General features: G+C 44.9%; 1 protein-coding gene across 2 annotated transcripts in view; it reads right to left on the bottom strand.

Annotated features, from left to right (window-relative positions):
- The window catches only part of LOC142579400 (cell adhesion molecule Dscam1-like), a 288,431-nt gene that overhangs the window by 50,814 nt on the left and 222,740 nt on the right, over nt 1–14,877 (bottom strand). For both annotated transcript variants that reach the window (XM_075689539.1, XM_075689540.1), the window contains exons 6-9: nt 12,589–12,764; nt 11,226–11,519; nt 2,388–2,819; nt 575–736 (exon numbers count right to left, since the gene is read on the bottom strand). In XM_075689539.1, coding sequence (XP_075545654.1) covers nt 575–736; nt 2,388–2,819; nt 11,226–11,519; nt 12,589–12,764 — 1,064 coding nt within the window. The remainder of the gene's footprint in view (nt 1–574; nt 737–2,387; nt 2,820–11,225; nt 11,520–12,588; nt 12,765–14,877) is intronic.

The raw sequence follows: 14,877 nt of genomic DNA, 5'->3' as shown, positions 1-14,877 counted from the left end.
CAAAAATGAAACTGGCAATTTTATAGCTATTTACCGACCACTTCACAAAAGCTTCGCTTCGTATAAATACGAAATTGTGCGTTGGATCTGCATTATTATCTTCTTTTAATCAAAGGCATTGTTCACTTTAAATTTGTGCCGCAATGTGAGACAGTAAAAAAGCATATTTAGGGTGAAAGGCCCAAGTGGTTGTGTGAAGAAGTTGGAATGAAACGGCCCGATCTGTAGGACACAGACGAGTGGCTTTTGCACCACCACAACGCTCTCGTCCAAGGAGAACTGAGCATGAAGCATGTTTTTGACAAAAATGTAATGACAAGCCTAACTTCCTGCTTATTTAGAAGCCGTTTCGAGCAAAAAATAAATCGCTGGGATAAATCATTGCGGTTTGGACAAGTCCAAAGAGAACACTTTGAAGGCGATCATTGTTTTAGAAGTTTCGAAAGAATAATGGAAATAAAGCAAGCAATTCTCATCACTTTCGGGTCCTCCCTCATAAGTTGCAATTCAAACTTAAGGTTGTTGTTTTTTCTCTCTCGTCTTTTTTTTTTTTCGGCCACTCGGTGAAACTCACTCCGCACGTGGAGCGAGACGGTTCGGTGGACGATCTGGGAGTCTGGTCCATGCACGGTGCACGTGTACTCGCCCTGGTCGTGTTCGCGATCCGTGCCCTGGATCTGCAGCGTCCCGTTTGGGAACACCGTCTGGCGTTGGTTCAGCGGGAGCCTCCTTCCATCTGTGCATTCCCCCGACGGGCGACGAAAAAGAACAGTGAAGCAGACTGCTTAAGATTCTGGAAGAAAAAATATGCTGGGAAGTAAGAACAACTTAGGTCGAAAGTGAATTCATGTTTCCGGGTATAAGCTACCACCTCTGTCAATTAAGCGGCGTACAGGACGGTACCATCACCTCAATTATAATATAACTGCCGGTCATAGATATTCTATTCTGTAACAAGCTGCTCTTAAGCATCGCATTTCCAGAGGTTCTAGAGTTCTCAATGATTGTTAGCATGACAGCTGCCAATATCCGCATTCAGAATGATAGAGCTTTAGAGGGTGTGCACTCTGATAGCGACGCGAAAGCAGGGATATTTGATCGTGCTTTAATGCATAACATATTGCAAAAAAACATTAACATAGGATTTGCTTGATTTCTTCCCCGCGCATTATGGGATAAAATTAACCAGAGTTATTGAGAACAACGCCGTTTCGTTTTGAGCTGCCTCGTTTGAAACGTTGCCGTCCAAGCGGCAAATTTTAATGTTAATTCTTTTTGTTGTGAACATAACGAGATTTGCGCTTCTTAAGATGGTAAACACCGTAGTTCTTTGCACAGAATTTCTTATTTAGGTACAATAGCATGGAATAACTTTTTTCTTTCCTAAACTCAACTGGCGAGTTCTAACTGTCGGTGTAAAGTCCATACAAAAGTTACTTTATCGATAAAATAAAGAAAGAAAACTCCGAGTATACTTAAGCACTTCTTATGAGTTGTGAATGCAAAAACATTAATGTCCAACTTAACGCCGCTGAGGGTTACTCGAGTTCAACTCACAGGAGGTTCAGGCGGAACAACTGCCTGCTATGCATCCCAGTCTAACCCCGCCTGCTGCAACACCATCACCACCCTCCTCAAGTATTGCACTATTAGTACTGTTTTTGAGCTTTGCAGCACGGTATGTTATCGAGTTTTGCCATTAAATTGTTGCTGGTTACCCTTTCTTTTACAGTGTCTACATTAGCATGTTAGTTGTAGACCGGAATCATTTGCCCAATATTGCTGAGAAATCAAGTACTTCCCTCTCGCACCATCACTCGTTGGCTGCAGACCGAAATCATTTGGATGATTTTGCTGAGAAATCAAGCATCTCTCTCGCGCGCTTGCACTGGGTGCGAGAGGGCCACCAAGGCCGGCAGGCGCGCCCAGCAGCTACACTTTGCGGGGGTTATGTATACGCAGCACGCGTCGGTTTGCGAGAGCCTTCTCCTCGCACGCAACAACAGGCGTGCTATCGCGGCAGCAGGTGTTCTCTTTCGCCCGCTCAACTCCGTCGAGGAGCGCTCGTGAGGTGACTTTGTAGCCGATGGGAATTTAGCTGCAATTTCTCTGCTACAGACGGCGGCATTTTCGCTCAATGGGCCATTTCATGCTTTCGCATCAATAACGTTTTTATTGTTAGTGCACGTGAATTTGAAAGCTAACGTTGAAACATTAGGTTGGAGACCTATATAAAAGATTACTTTAAGGTCAATTCTTTTTTTACTTCTGCAAGTTCTGATTTTTTTTTTTTTTTGCTCGAAGAGACATTCGTGCAACAACAGTGAAGAGGTTATACCGACTATAACTTTATCTTTCTCTTAACAGCACATTCGACACACGCTTACCTTTCTCCCAGTAGACGTGTCCAAAGGGGTAACCGCCAAACGGACACTGTACCGAGAAGGTACCTGCTGCCAGCGCCGACAGATTTCCGAGCGCTCGCACGTAAACGGAGCCGTACACGTTGATGCGAGCCGAGTGCGAAGCCACGCCGGCATAGTTGGACGCCTCGCACGAGTACGATCCGCCATCTTGGACCTCAGTCGACGAGATGGACAGCGTGCTGGACACCTCAGCTCCGCTGATGCCGGAACTAGCGTCCGCACCCGTCGTTCGAACACGAACACGGCCATGTCGGGAATCGATGGGCCACACGCCATCCAGCAACCACGTGATGCGAGGAGGAGGGTCCCCAGATGCAACGCAGCGCAGTGACACAGGTTTTCCCGGGCGTACTGTCGTTTCTTCAAAGGTTGACTTGAGCTTGGGCGCTTGATCTGAATAACAAAGTGCAATGAGAGGAAAAGAAAAAGAGTAAGAAAAAACAGGGAAGCGACAGATTTCGCGTTGATGCGAGACGCAGCATGAATGTCAATTCCCTCGCTGCTGCTGCCGCGCTTCCTCGCTCCAGCGTTTCGACAGCGAGCGTCCGCGGTCGTCGAGTGGGATGTCTTTATGTTTGCTTGTGCACGCGTGATTTGCCATCTAGTTTCATACTTGTCAATCTAGTTAGTATGCCTGTGTTCACAAGCTTATATGGCCGATAAAACTGCTATCCTTACTTCGTACAGCTAGCGGTCCATTATTTCCCATCGTAATCAATGCTTCGCCTTTAGGGCGAACTTGCGACTTCTTTCTTCTCAGTCTTTTTATTGCCTGATTTTGTCATTTTCTTGTCGGTATTTTGTCATTCGTAATTCCTTTAATTGTTATGTTAAATTCGCATAAATTGCAGCAAGTATAGCAAGACGGGGAAAGTTATATTCGGCGAAACTGTGCAGGGGAATCCGCTATTGAAGTGAAAGAGATTACACGATGCTTAAACCAAAAAAAATATAAACATTCAAAGAGCTCAAGAAAACCAATGAAATCGCTTATTCTTAGAAAAAAAAACAACTGTTAATGGAAGAGACTGACGAGTTTATCGCTAAGTTATAGCAGAAGTTCATACACAAGTGCCCCAGAGCTTGTTCAAAATATATACGGTAATGAACATAGTCACAAAGAAGCGCAACTGAAAATTGAAGATTGCCGCGGGGCCAATTAGTTTTTAACTGTCATGAACGTTTGTCAAACGCAACACAAATATTGAAACAGAGCCTTGCGAGAAATAATGAACACATTTCGCCCGATACGCCGAGAAGCGGAATGAGTAGCGATTGGAATCAGCCATTAACAGTCAGAAAGGGGAAGCGAAGTTCCTAATCTAAAATAAATGGCTGCCGCTATCTTCGGGAGTGCGCCGACTTCAAATATAAAGTACATATACAGCTGCTAACAGACGCTAGAAGAGCACTTATGCCGGCATCGCATTTCTGAAAGCACGATCTTATCTGCGCCCAAAAGATGCCTTAAGTAGTCGCTCTTACTGAAGCTTGGTTTTCCGATGCTCTGTGCGCCTTTTGCCAGATAACCTTTTTTCCCCATCTAGATGCTCTTGCTGACATAGCAAGAAAACTCTTTCGCAATCTTTCCATCTGTAGAAGCACTTCCTAAAGCCGCCGTTGGTTGTCAAGACGCTGTAGAAGATATGGTGGCTACCCATCCGCGATAGCGACTCGCAAGAAAAGATTCGAGGACTCATCGCCGACAAGGGGAAATTAGCGAGTGAAGTGTGCCAAATGACGAAAAGTTTTGCACAATCGTGTAAAAAACCTCGTGTAAGAACGCATGTCCTTAGGAGCTACGTATTATGAACGAAGTCGCTTATGAAGTCTATAGTCATTCTATAAATTTCAAAAAAAAAAGAGAACACGTTCAGACAGACTGCCATGACATCGTTGAGACTTCTACAGCGGCTTAAGCATATTGCCACGCGTCATTCTTTGACTTTTTTTTGCTGATTTTCGTACACGACTGATAATCACTGTTATCAAAACGTAGCTCGTGAGACGCCCCTGCAGGAACCCAAATTTTTGTAATGTTGGCGCCAATTCTCAATCAAAGGAGCGTCTGCTCAGATTGCGTGAGCGTCGCAGATGGAGCAGAACTTACTTTCTCGTATGCATGCGAGAGCAGTAGAGATTACCATGGACGAAACGGTGAAACATCCGTATATGTCAGACCTATTTGACACCTAATATTATATTCGACGAGAGGTCTCGGTCGCTATCATTGGAATTTCAATTTTTATCGGGAACAGCGGGAATAACAGGACGTGAGGAAAAAGAAACAGACAACGGCGCTAACTAATAACAAGTACGTGCCGCGGTCTCTCTATATCGTCAGCCTAGTTAATTTTGAGCTGTTTCCGCTCAAGTCATAAGCTAACCAGCCCAAATGCGCACGCTTGTCAATACTTGACATTCAAAGGAGCAGTTCGTCCCAGTGAAACGATTCTCAACTCAAGATGTTAGCGCTATTTTCTCCCTTTTGCGTCACTGCCTACGCGGCGATATAGCACAGTGGCTACGACGACAAGGCCATAATGACAAAAATAGCGCGATAAACAAGGGCGCGGCAAAGAAACATGACACACGCACACCATAAATTATGTTTTATTTTATTTATTGGGTTCAACTGCAATTCACTAACCCCTATATAGGCTGCTTTTAAAAAGTCTGAACATTCACTCACCAAAAGTGTTGGGCCATAAGTTCACAGACTGCCTGTGTAGCCTTTTTATGTACCCATGTGTCACGTAAGTAGTGCCAAGGTTTGAAAATATCACATGCCACGTAGATGGACAGAACCAAGGTAATGTTGTTAGCCGTCGCGTGGAGAAAGTCAGGCAATCTTTTTTTTTGTTTTTTACCTAGATACATATTTGTTAGTATTGTTTAATCAACTTCCCATATACTACATTCAGAGCAAGTGTCAATGGGATGGTTGATGACTACTCTGACAAATTATTCCAGATCCGGCACACGGTCGCCCAACAGGTGTTGGAGTGCAGGAAGGCTAGTCTCGGGGCGCTTTCTCGTGTTTCGCGAGCTTTCTTTCAGACTTGTAAAAAAAAATATAGGTAGCACGTATTGAGCAACATAACGCTGGATCGGGGAATTTTCCAGCACTGTCTACGACTTTCTTATTGACACTTGTGCTGGAAATTTTAGGAATTCATTAATTAATAATATGTAACAATATAATCGGGCGAAAAACAAAAATATTCTGACTTGCGTCAAGCGACGGCAAACAACATTACTTTGGATCGGTCCAGCTATGCCTCACTCGCATATCTTTTTTAGACTGTGACGCAAATTACGTGGGAGACATGATACATATAAAAAGCGTATAGAGAGCCTCTAATCAAACTTTTTCTCGCCGCGGTGACTCAGCGTCTATGGCGGTATGCTGTTGAAGAAGATTCGGTTACCGACTTCGGCGGCCTCATTTCTATTGGGCCGGAATGCAGAAAACGCTTGTTTATTTAGATTTATGAATTTATAATTTATGGGATTGAAATAATCCCTGGTGGTTCAGATTTATCCGAAGCTCCCCTTTACGACGTGTCTCTCGTCCAGTCTGTTCCTTTGAAACATTTAACCCAATGATCTACCGGTATTGGAGAAACTGCAAAAAGAAATAGATAAATAAATATAAAAAGTCGTAGCCGTAGCAAAAGTATTACACAATTAAGGATCTATTTAATTCTAACCAAACTTTCGGCAAATCAGTTCTGCCGAAACACTTAATGCGGAGGAAGGCTCATGAAAGGAAATATTGTCCCCTACCCGACTTCAGCAAGAAGCTGCAAGAGAAGCCTCGGCGGGTCTTCAAGAAGAGGAATCAGAAAGGGTCTCTGCAAGGGTCTCAGAAAGGGTTTCAGAGAGGCTCTCCGAAATGCGTTTCTTTTCGTGGGCAACCCACATTGGGGGTTTCCTTTGCAGGCTCGGCTACTTCCGGGTGGATGAAAACGCTTGCCTTTCACGATTCTTCGTCCACTTTGCGGACTTCCGCAAAACTGATTTTCATTTTTCAGTGTCCCTGTGCTTCGAGCCGCTAAGCCACTGCGGCGGTTAACAATTACAAGATTCAATTAGTTAGCGATTCCATACTTTACACAAAATGGCGAAGTCAGTGAACTTAAATGTGCGAATTCTTCGTTTTCCTTCCACTGGTAAGTGAGAATATTAAAAATACATGAGTCGAGACAAAGTGATAAAGTTTTTCTGGCCAATTTTCATAGCTGTGACGGCCACCGGAACTTCCGCATAAATCGTCAAAAGGAAGAGTTATTTTTTGTTGTTCTTGTTAATCTTATTAGGGACATTTTGTAATCGCAAACTTGAAGTCATCCGGCGTTCAAAGCCGAACCTCTTGCTAGAAACTGTGCATCGCAGAAGTATTGAGTTATCGCTCTCGGCAAATGCATCGTTGTCCCACGTAATACGTATTCGTAATGTGGAAGCAATTCAGTGCACAAAAAGTTTGTACGAAAGCAGGAAATAATTTTGCCGCACGTTTTCAGCCCATACTTCTCGAAAGTGGTGCTACAAGCGCGAAGGTTACAGAGAAAGGTTCTTCACCGATTGGTGGCTGCGATTCAGATAGAATATCTGGACAGCTTATCGCAAGAAATCAGCGCCTTAGTAAGCACCAAGAAAACGGAAAATTTATGGACACGAACTGTGTTGGCGAAAACAACGCGGATAAATATTAGAGAGAAAGACGACAGCAGGGCTGTTTACTCAGCGCTGCAGTTTCAAGAACGCCGGGCGTCGTCATTACATGAGACAGTGTAGCCAAATTGCGGCCACTTTCTGACACGGACAAATGCGTAGTATACCTTGACAAGATGACAACGTAGACACGCTGCCTGACGTCGCCAGCATGCGCTCGCGTGTTGCAAGAACCGCCCGTTTGCGCAAGTACCTCAAAAACTTTGAGCGGGCTTCGGAGAAACAGATGCGTATTTGGGTGCTTTTACGTGCTCTTGCTTATTTGAGTGCTTGCCCTCTGTGGGGAAGTCTTCTTGTTTGTACGGTATTTTATTTTTATGTAGATAAACAGAATCAGCTGCAGAACACGCTTGACTAGAGAATTTCGCCTAAATGAATGAAAGCATTTGTTACTTTCTTCAACCCGAAACGGCTCTGAGGCGCTTGGAGCAGCTTAATGAGATTTGAAATCACTCGTATGCCCCAATTAGAAAGGAAATTAGCGCTTCGTTGCCTGATCATAATACTAAGTGCCTTCGTGCAATTTCATGTTCTCCGAGAGAACGGCTAGCGGGAAGCCAATCAAAGCGATTTTGGATTGCATGTGGCCTACTTATGGCTTTCTTTTTCTGTGAAATTCTTGTGTGAGAGAGTAATGTGTTATCAAGCCATGCAATTGAAACCGTCGAGTATACAGCTGTATCTATGTTATCAAAACGATTTCAATAGGTAATAAATGTGTCAAACTAAATATAAAACAGTGAATAGCCTGGGCCAACTGTCAGGAAGTGGCCTTGAAAGCATCGTAGTACCGAAGAAATAAAAACAAGAAAACGCCGCTCTTAAGTTCTTCCTTCCTTATGATTTCGTGCATCTGTGGACGTTTCTGTATATAAATGCACACCAACGCCAACAATTATGTCCCCCGGTACGACTGAGATATCGATCCGGAGGGAGTTGATTTGATAATGGCGTGCTTATTGCCCCTCGTATAGCAATAATTCTATATATCTTTCTTTGTTCTTGACTTTAATTCATTGCTCTTCCGTTAGCCTTGTAAGGGCTGTGAACTACAAAAAAAAAGTGTTCTTGCTAGTCTTGTATGTAGATGTATGTATGTATGTATGTATGTATGTATGTATGTATGTATGTATGTATGTATGTATGTATGTATGTATGTATGTATGTATGTATGTATGTATGTATGTATGTATGTATGAATGAATAAATACGATCCGCAGTTATCTGTCTCCTATGATTTCCCCAATCCGCTCTTTATCTACTTTTCGTACAACCATCGAATGCATACCTTTTTTTTCCCGCTATGAATCCAGGACGCTAAGCGTTTGTGCAGTTTACCCCATTTTGATGCGAAAGGCGTCAAATGGTCGTTGAGCGAGAAAGACGGCGGCGTCTGTAGAAGCAGCGAAACGGCACCTATATTGCCATTGGCTGCGACGCCACGTCACTACCGGGCCTCGACGGGACAGAGCGGGCGACAGGGAACACCAGTTGCGCCTGTAGCGCGCCAGGTGTTGCTTGAGGGCATCGCCGCCGGGAGTCGCCCGATGGGCGTCGCCACGTCGGTGGCATGCGGCGTTGGCACCGGGCTTCATGCTGGCTCGTACAGCGCGTGCCCCTCTAATGCACATTACACGCAGCGCGAAACTCGGAGGATCACTCAGCGGCGTTCGATTGGACGTTAACGCCTGCGCATTCACGACTCACAGAAAGAGCTTGGGTGTCCTCGTATTTTCACGCGATAACGGTAAGCGCCCGGTGTCGCAGAAAATCGCCGGTGGCGAAGTCCGTGTGAGAAAAATCCTCCCGAACCACGCATTCCAGTCCACGCAGGCCTTCCGCGCGGCGCATGGGTGTTACTGAACTAATTGAATTTCTCAATGTAACATGCATGAGAAAAATTGCAAAGTGTAACGACTTACGCACAACCTACAGACACGATCGCGTCGGATTGTACTTGGAATATACGAGAAAACATGTAGATTTGTTACGCAGAAACTCAACACACAGGCTCCTTTTCTAGGTGCTGTTTCAGATCTATGTTTGTAGAAGCGGCGCGCCTTGGGCGTGCCTCACCCGGTTTTTTGCAACACTATCCAGATGGTGTTGCAATGGTGTTAAAACAAACAAAAAAAAAGAACCAGAAAGCTCGTCTTCATACATAGTTCTGGAACTTTCTTTTTCTAATGACCATTTTCTACTTTCACCCACGGCGCGTTCGTCAAAATCTTTTACATTTGAATCATTTGCTCTTCTTGTAAGCAATCGCTCAATACTTATAATTGCCTTATTTAGTTTGGCAAAAAGAGGAGGGTGATGTAACTTGATAACCAAAATTATGTGTTTGTAACGAAAAATAACAAAATATACCTTGCTTTAGTATGTTGGTTTATATAGCCTTACCTCAGCATCTAAAAATTATACTTCTGAATAGGACAGCATTTGTTTTCGCCGGTCAAGGGGAAAACAAAACAATTGTACAGTCAATCTCCCTTTTTTATTTTCTCTGTTTTTGAAATCATTCTCCTTGCTTTCCAATGTCTGGATCACCTGCACAAGAAATAGTGATGCCTTCCATTTAATTATTTCTGAATAAATTAGGCGCATTCTCGGTCATCTTAGTTGTTAATGTTCAGTAATGTGCTGTTCTTACTGCTTGGAATTTGATACGTGTATTGAAAGTAAAGCATCAGACAGTACATCTCTGCCTGCGGAAGTATAAACAGTGGAGTTCTCCGAGTCAGTAGCTCCTTTCTCAAAATTTGGCGGCCAGACGAGAGTAGAGCCCTAATTCTGACGAAGCCGCGACAGGATGCCATAGTCACTGAAATGAGGTCGCCCATAGGAACTGCCATCTTTGAAGAAGCGCGTCTAAAATGTTCTTGTGGCTTCTTTTTTTTTTTTTGCGCACTTTCACTTCACTTCGGTTACGGTATTGAAACAAAGTAGTAAAGATCAATATTGATAAAGATGGTTAAAAATGTATAGAAATTTAGAGAGGTTAACCAGTGACTGTTCTGGTTGGCTACCCTTAAAATAGGGAAAAGGGTAGGGAGTATAAATAAAAAAAAGAGCCTAAGGGGGAGAGAAAGTGAAAAGGAACAAAATAGGTAGAGAACGAGAAAATGAAATGCAGATCGCGTACACATGGCCGCAGTAGAAGACTGTCTTGCTAACATATATCATACAAATCGACCCGTTGCACTACAGTCGTATAGTACAAGCTTTAGATTTCTTCGAGATATTTTTGTGGGTGAAGAGATAGCCCAGCGCACTAAGAAAGAAGTGAAAGCAAAAGGTGTCGTCATTGTGCCGTAATTTAGGTTGAGGCGACTACAATATTTGTGATGATAGATAAGTATATCTCGAAATGAAAACGATGCTCTTCGCGTCTATTCGTGACAAATATTTTATCCTATTTGAATCGAGGAATCAAGCGCATTTTAAAAGCTTTAACTCGCCGCGAGACACCGATGCCTGTTGCATGCTGCTGCTGAAAGCTAGGTACAAGGATTCGATTCTCGGCCGCCGTGAGCCCACATATTTATTGATGCGTCCTGAAAACGCCCTTTCTCACCTTATTTTTTCTTCACTTTCCAAGCAGCATAATGTCGCAACAACATCAAATGTAAACACGGGAGCCAGTTTCATCGCGTAATTTTCGGTGCACGTTGTACAACACAGCTCAGTACAAAATTAATCTGTAGCTCTTCAGTAAGTTCGGAGTATTTGGTTGCTCAAGGGCTACGTAGGGACATGAACCACTACAAGTAAATAAATAAATAAGTTATGTAATGAATGAGTCAAACAATTGATTGATTGATTGATTGATTGATTGATTGATTGATTGATTGATTGATCGATCGATCGATTGATTGATCAATTTTACTTCTGCTTGACGTAGTAACTGAAAAGAGACAACATTATTCACCTCATCCTTACTTACGAAGGCACGACTCCACAAACGAAAAGAGACAGTAAGCTAAAATACGTAAATTTGGCTGACACTACATTTGCATCCTAACCCCAGCGATGACGAACACAAAGACTTTCTGTTCTCACCACCGACGATGAGCTCTGCAGCCGCCTGCACGGTGCGCTTGGGTGACAGGCGGACGAAGCACTGGTACATCCCTTGATCCTGGCGCCGGATGGAAGGAAGGTGCAGAACGCGGGAGCGGCCCATTCCTGCAGCTTGCTGCGTGGATGGCATCAGGCGTCGACCATTGTGGCGCCACTCGAGGCTCGTTTCGTCCAGCCCGCCCCAGTCGAGGCCGGACGCGTTGCAGCGGAATGCGGCGGCGTGACCCACCTCTGTCCTTACGTGCGCCGGGCTAACTGTCACCCACGGCTTGGCTGCATGAAAATGGAAGAAGAACAGAAATAGTGAAAGTGTTTGCGCACTAATAAGAGACCGAAATTCCCTCGAAATAGCAGCACAACGTCACTGGCACGGGGAGTCACAAAGCACCGGTAAACGCGTGTTTAACAAGAACTTGCCGATGTGAGACTAGATTATGTTGCGACTCCACCGAACACGAATGTCTGTGCATGCCGGCAACCGTCTAGTGCATGAAAAAGGCGCAAACTCGGAGAGCGTAACCGGAGGCGCCAGCGACTACTTTCGGTGCCATACAATACTTGCGCAGCTACCGCGTCTGTAACACGTACGTAAAAGAGTGTTGTCGCTTGAGCTTTTGAAAGCATGGTAGTCTCTTCTATAGCGATTAAGTGCAGTTGCTCAAGCACGCAAGAACCGGCAGCCCTGCTGCTGCCTTCTTTCTCCCCGGGTCGTATTTTTTGGCAGCTCATTTCATTTTTCACATTTTACATCGTCTATCATTAGCTTGCCATCCGGAAACTACGGTCATTGATGGTAATATTTGATGGGGAATACATGCACCAGCCTTTCACACAAGCGAGTAAGATAGGATCTCTATATAACTCCATGCACCTAACACCGCCTAAAACTTCGTGCATTCGTTGTTTTTGACCGCACAGTTCAACACGCACACGCGCACACACACACGCACGCACGCACGCACGCACGCACGCACGCACACACGCACGCACGCACACACACACACACACACACACACACACACACACACACACACACGCACACGCACACGCACGCACACACGCACACACGCACACACGCACACACGCACACACACGCGCACACACACACACACACACACACACACACACACACACACACACACACACACGCACACACGCACGCACGCACGCCGGGACGACAGGCAGGATGACGACAGGGAAGCTTCAAAGTTCCCGTAATTCTTTGTCACCACCGCTACCACAAGGACGATGGTATAGTTTAGCGTCAATTAGGACTACTACGTGTTTTAATGGCATCACGATTCACTCGATGACACACGAGCAGAACATGCGCCATACTCACGGGTGACGACGAGCTCTAGGTCGACCTGCGCCTCGCCAACGCTATTAGAGGCGAGGCAGACGTAGGTGCCGGCATGGCCGGCCTCCACTTCGCGAAAATGCAGAACGCCGGCCGCCTGTCGCACGTCCATACTGGGCTCCAGCGGCAGCATCCGCTGACCGTCGCGCTTATACCAGCTGCAATACAGATGGCCGCCAGCATAAAAAAATATATATATGTAGAAGTGTGTTGTGAGTGACAGGCGAGGATAGTGGGTTAGTACGTAATATTCACGACAAGTTTAAGTGACGCGCAGTGCTGATAACCGAGCTGCTTCGAGGTCGAAATTATTGGAAGCCGTTGACGGAACCATCCGGTTATTTATTATCTAAGTCCTTGACATTCAAAACATGGAAATGTGTACCCCGATAAACTTAACGTCCTAAAAACCTAAGCAAGATTCTGAATAGCTTTTATGTTCTTTATTACCATAGGCTCCAAGCTTCACAACGGTTGGTAAATTATAGTGGGTTCTTTCTTCTCACACTAAGCGAAAAGGGTGCATTATAGATGAACGTAACCCGAACAAACATAGCTTTTGTTCTGGCTTTACTATGAGAATATGCATCTGATAAAACAGCTTGTTTGCACAGCTAATATTCTGAATTTTCATGGACGTTTTGCAACCTTATCGAGCAGCATTTGGTGGTCACTGCGTGGTGGTTTCACAACGTTGACATGAAAATGGTCCTAGCTGTTAAAGTGTAAGCTGCCTCAGAAGTAAGACAAGAAACACTTTTAACAGGAGGTAATTATAAAATATTTCAACACATAAGACCCTTGCCCTTCGGACAGCTTTGGGGCTATCTGATGCATGTTTTTATAGAAGATCGTTGGGCCGTGGCTTCGTGCGTCTGCAATGTACAAAGCCACAAAAGCACTGCTCCCTTTCTTGAGATGCACTGGCCTATACTACGACCGTTTGGGAATAACTGAATATTACAGGCCTCATTGCATATGTGTCCGTCTATACTGTGAACGTCTGCCCTTCTTTTCAGCTTTCGATCCCCTTTCCCTCTTCCGCAGTGGCGTGCACGCAACCAGGCTAAGCCGACCCTTACGATACTACCCAATGCGACATTTTAGCGCAGCTGTATACGTGTTTTCATCATTCCGCGATCTAATGGCTGGCGCGGACAATCCGTTTCATGTGGCACATTGGAAACGGATCGGTGTATGGCGCGACTGCCTCGCTAATCGGGAGATCGTAAGAGGCATTGCGCCCACGCGACGCGTGGGCGCAATTCACAGCAGCTGCCGTAGACAGACCTACGCTCATGCAGCGCTTTGTTTCCATACAGACGACGCGCTTTACTTTGGCGCCATCTCATAGCCATCGTCGCCGCAAAGTGCGTCTTGCACGGCACTGCGCTTTTCTTACGCTTTCCCCGTTCCCTCCTCCTCCGCTTTCCTCCTTGTGCTCTTTTCGCTATCGAAGTCTTTCATCTCCCGCTGAGGGCCCGCGTGGTTTTCAGAAAATACTACACAATTCGCGTCGCGCAATCAGATTACTTATGCAATAGCGTCACTCGTAGTCTCATGTGGCACTTCGCTTTTCCCCTCCTCCATCCGTCATACTCTCCTCCTACATAGGCTATCTTGTGCGCCATTCGTGAATTGTCGCTAAACTACAGTTTAATGAAATCTGGTCGTTCTCGCACGTCACCTTTTTTTGAAAATCAAAAAGTCATCAACAAACAACCTAATTTGGACACCAGGACAAACAGCAGTAGTAACATCGTTCACATAGACGAGAAAAAAACAATGGTCGCAAGACGCTTTCCTGAGGCATGCCAGACGTAACTGGCAAATGCTTCGAGGAGTACCTATCGACATTCACAAACTGAGTTAAGATGGAAAAATATTGTTTGATACAATTTATAATAAAAGATGGTAGGCCACATCTGTGAAGTTCGTGTGTGATACGCGATTAAAAACTTTGCTGAAACCCAAAAAGACTAGATGAAACTGTCCGTCCGAATCAAGGATTGAAGCGATCTGATGAATAGTAGTAGTAAGCTGTGTGATTGTTGAAAGGTTTTAGCGAAATCCATGCTGGGGATTAGATAGTAGGTTATTACGTTCAAGGAATTTGGTTATGAAATGTACGAGGATGTGATCAAGGATTTTGCAGCAGGATGAAGTCAGGGATATTGGGCGGAAGTTTTCCTTTTTGTAAGCGTTCTCCTTTCTTGTGAACTGCCAGTGCTCGAGCACGACGCCAATCATCTGGAATGATAGCCAGTTTTA

This window comes from Dermacentor variabilis, chromosome 4 (assembly GCF_050947875.1).
Source record: "Dermacentor variabilis isolate Ectoservices chromosome 4, ASM5094787v1, whole genome shotgun sequence".
Taxonomy (NCBI): Eukaryota; Metazoa; Arthropoda; class Arachnida; order Ixodida; family Ixodidae; genus Dermacentor; species Dermacentor variabilis.
The sequence above is the reverse complement of the archived record's forward strand: the minus strand, read 5'-3'. Positions and strand labels throughout refer to the sequence as shown.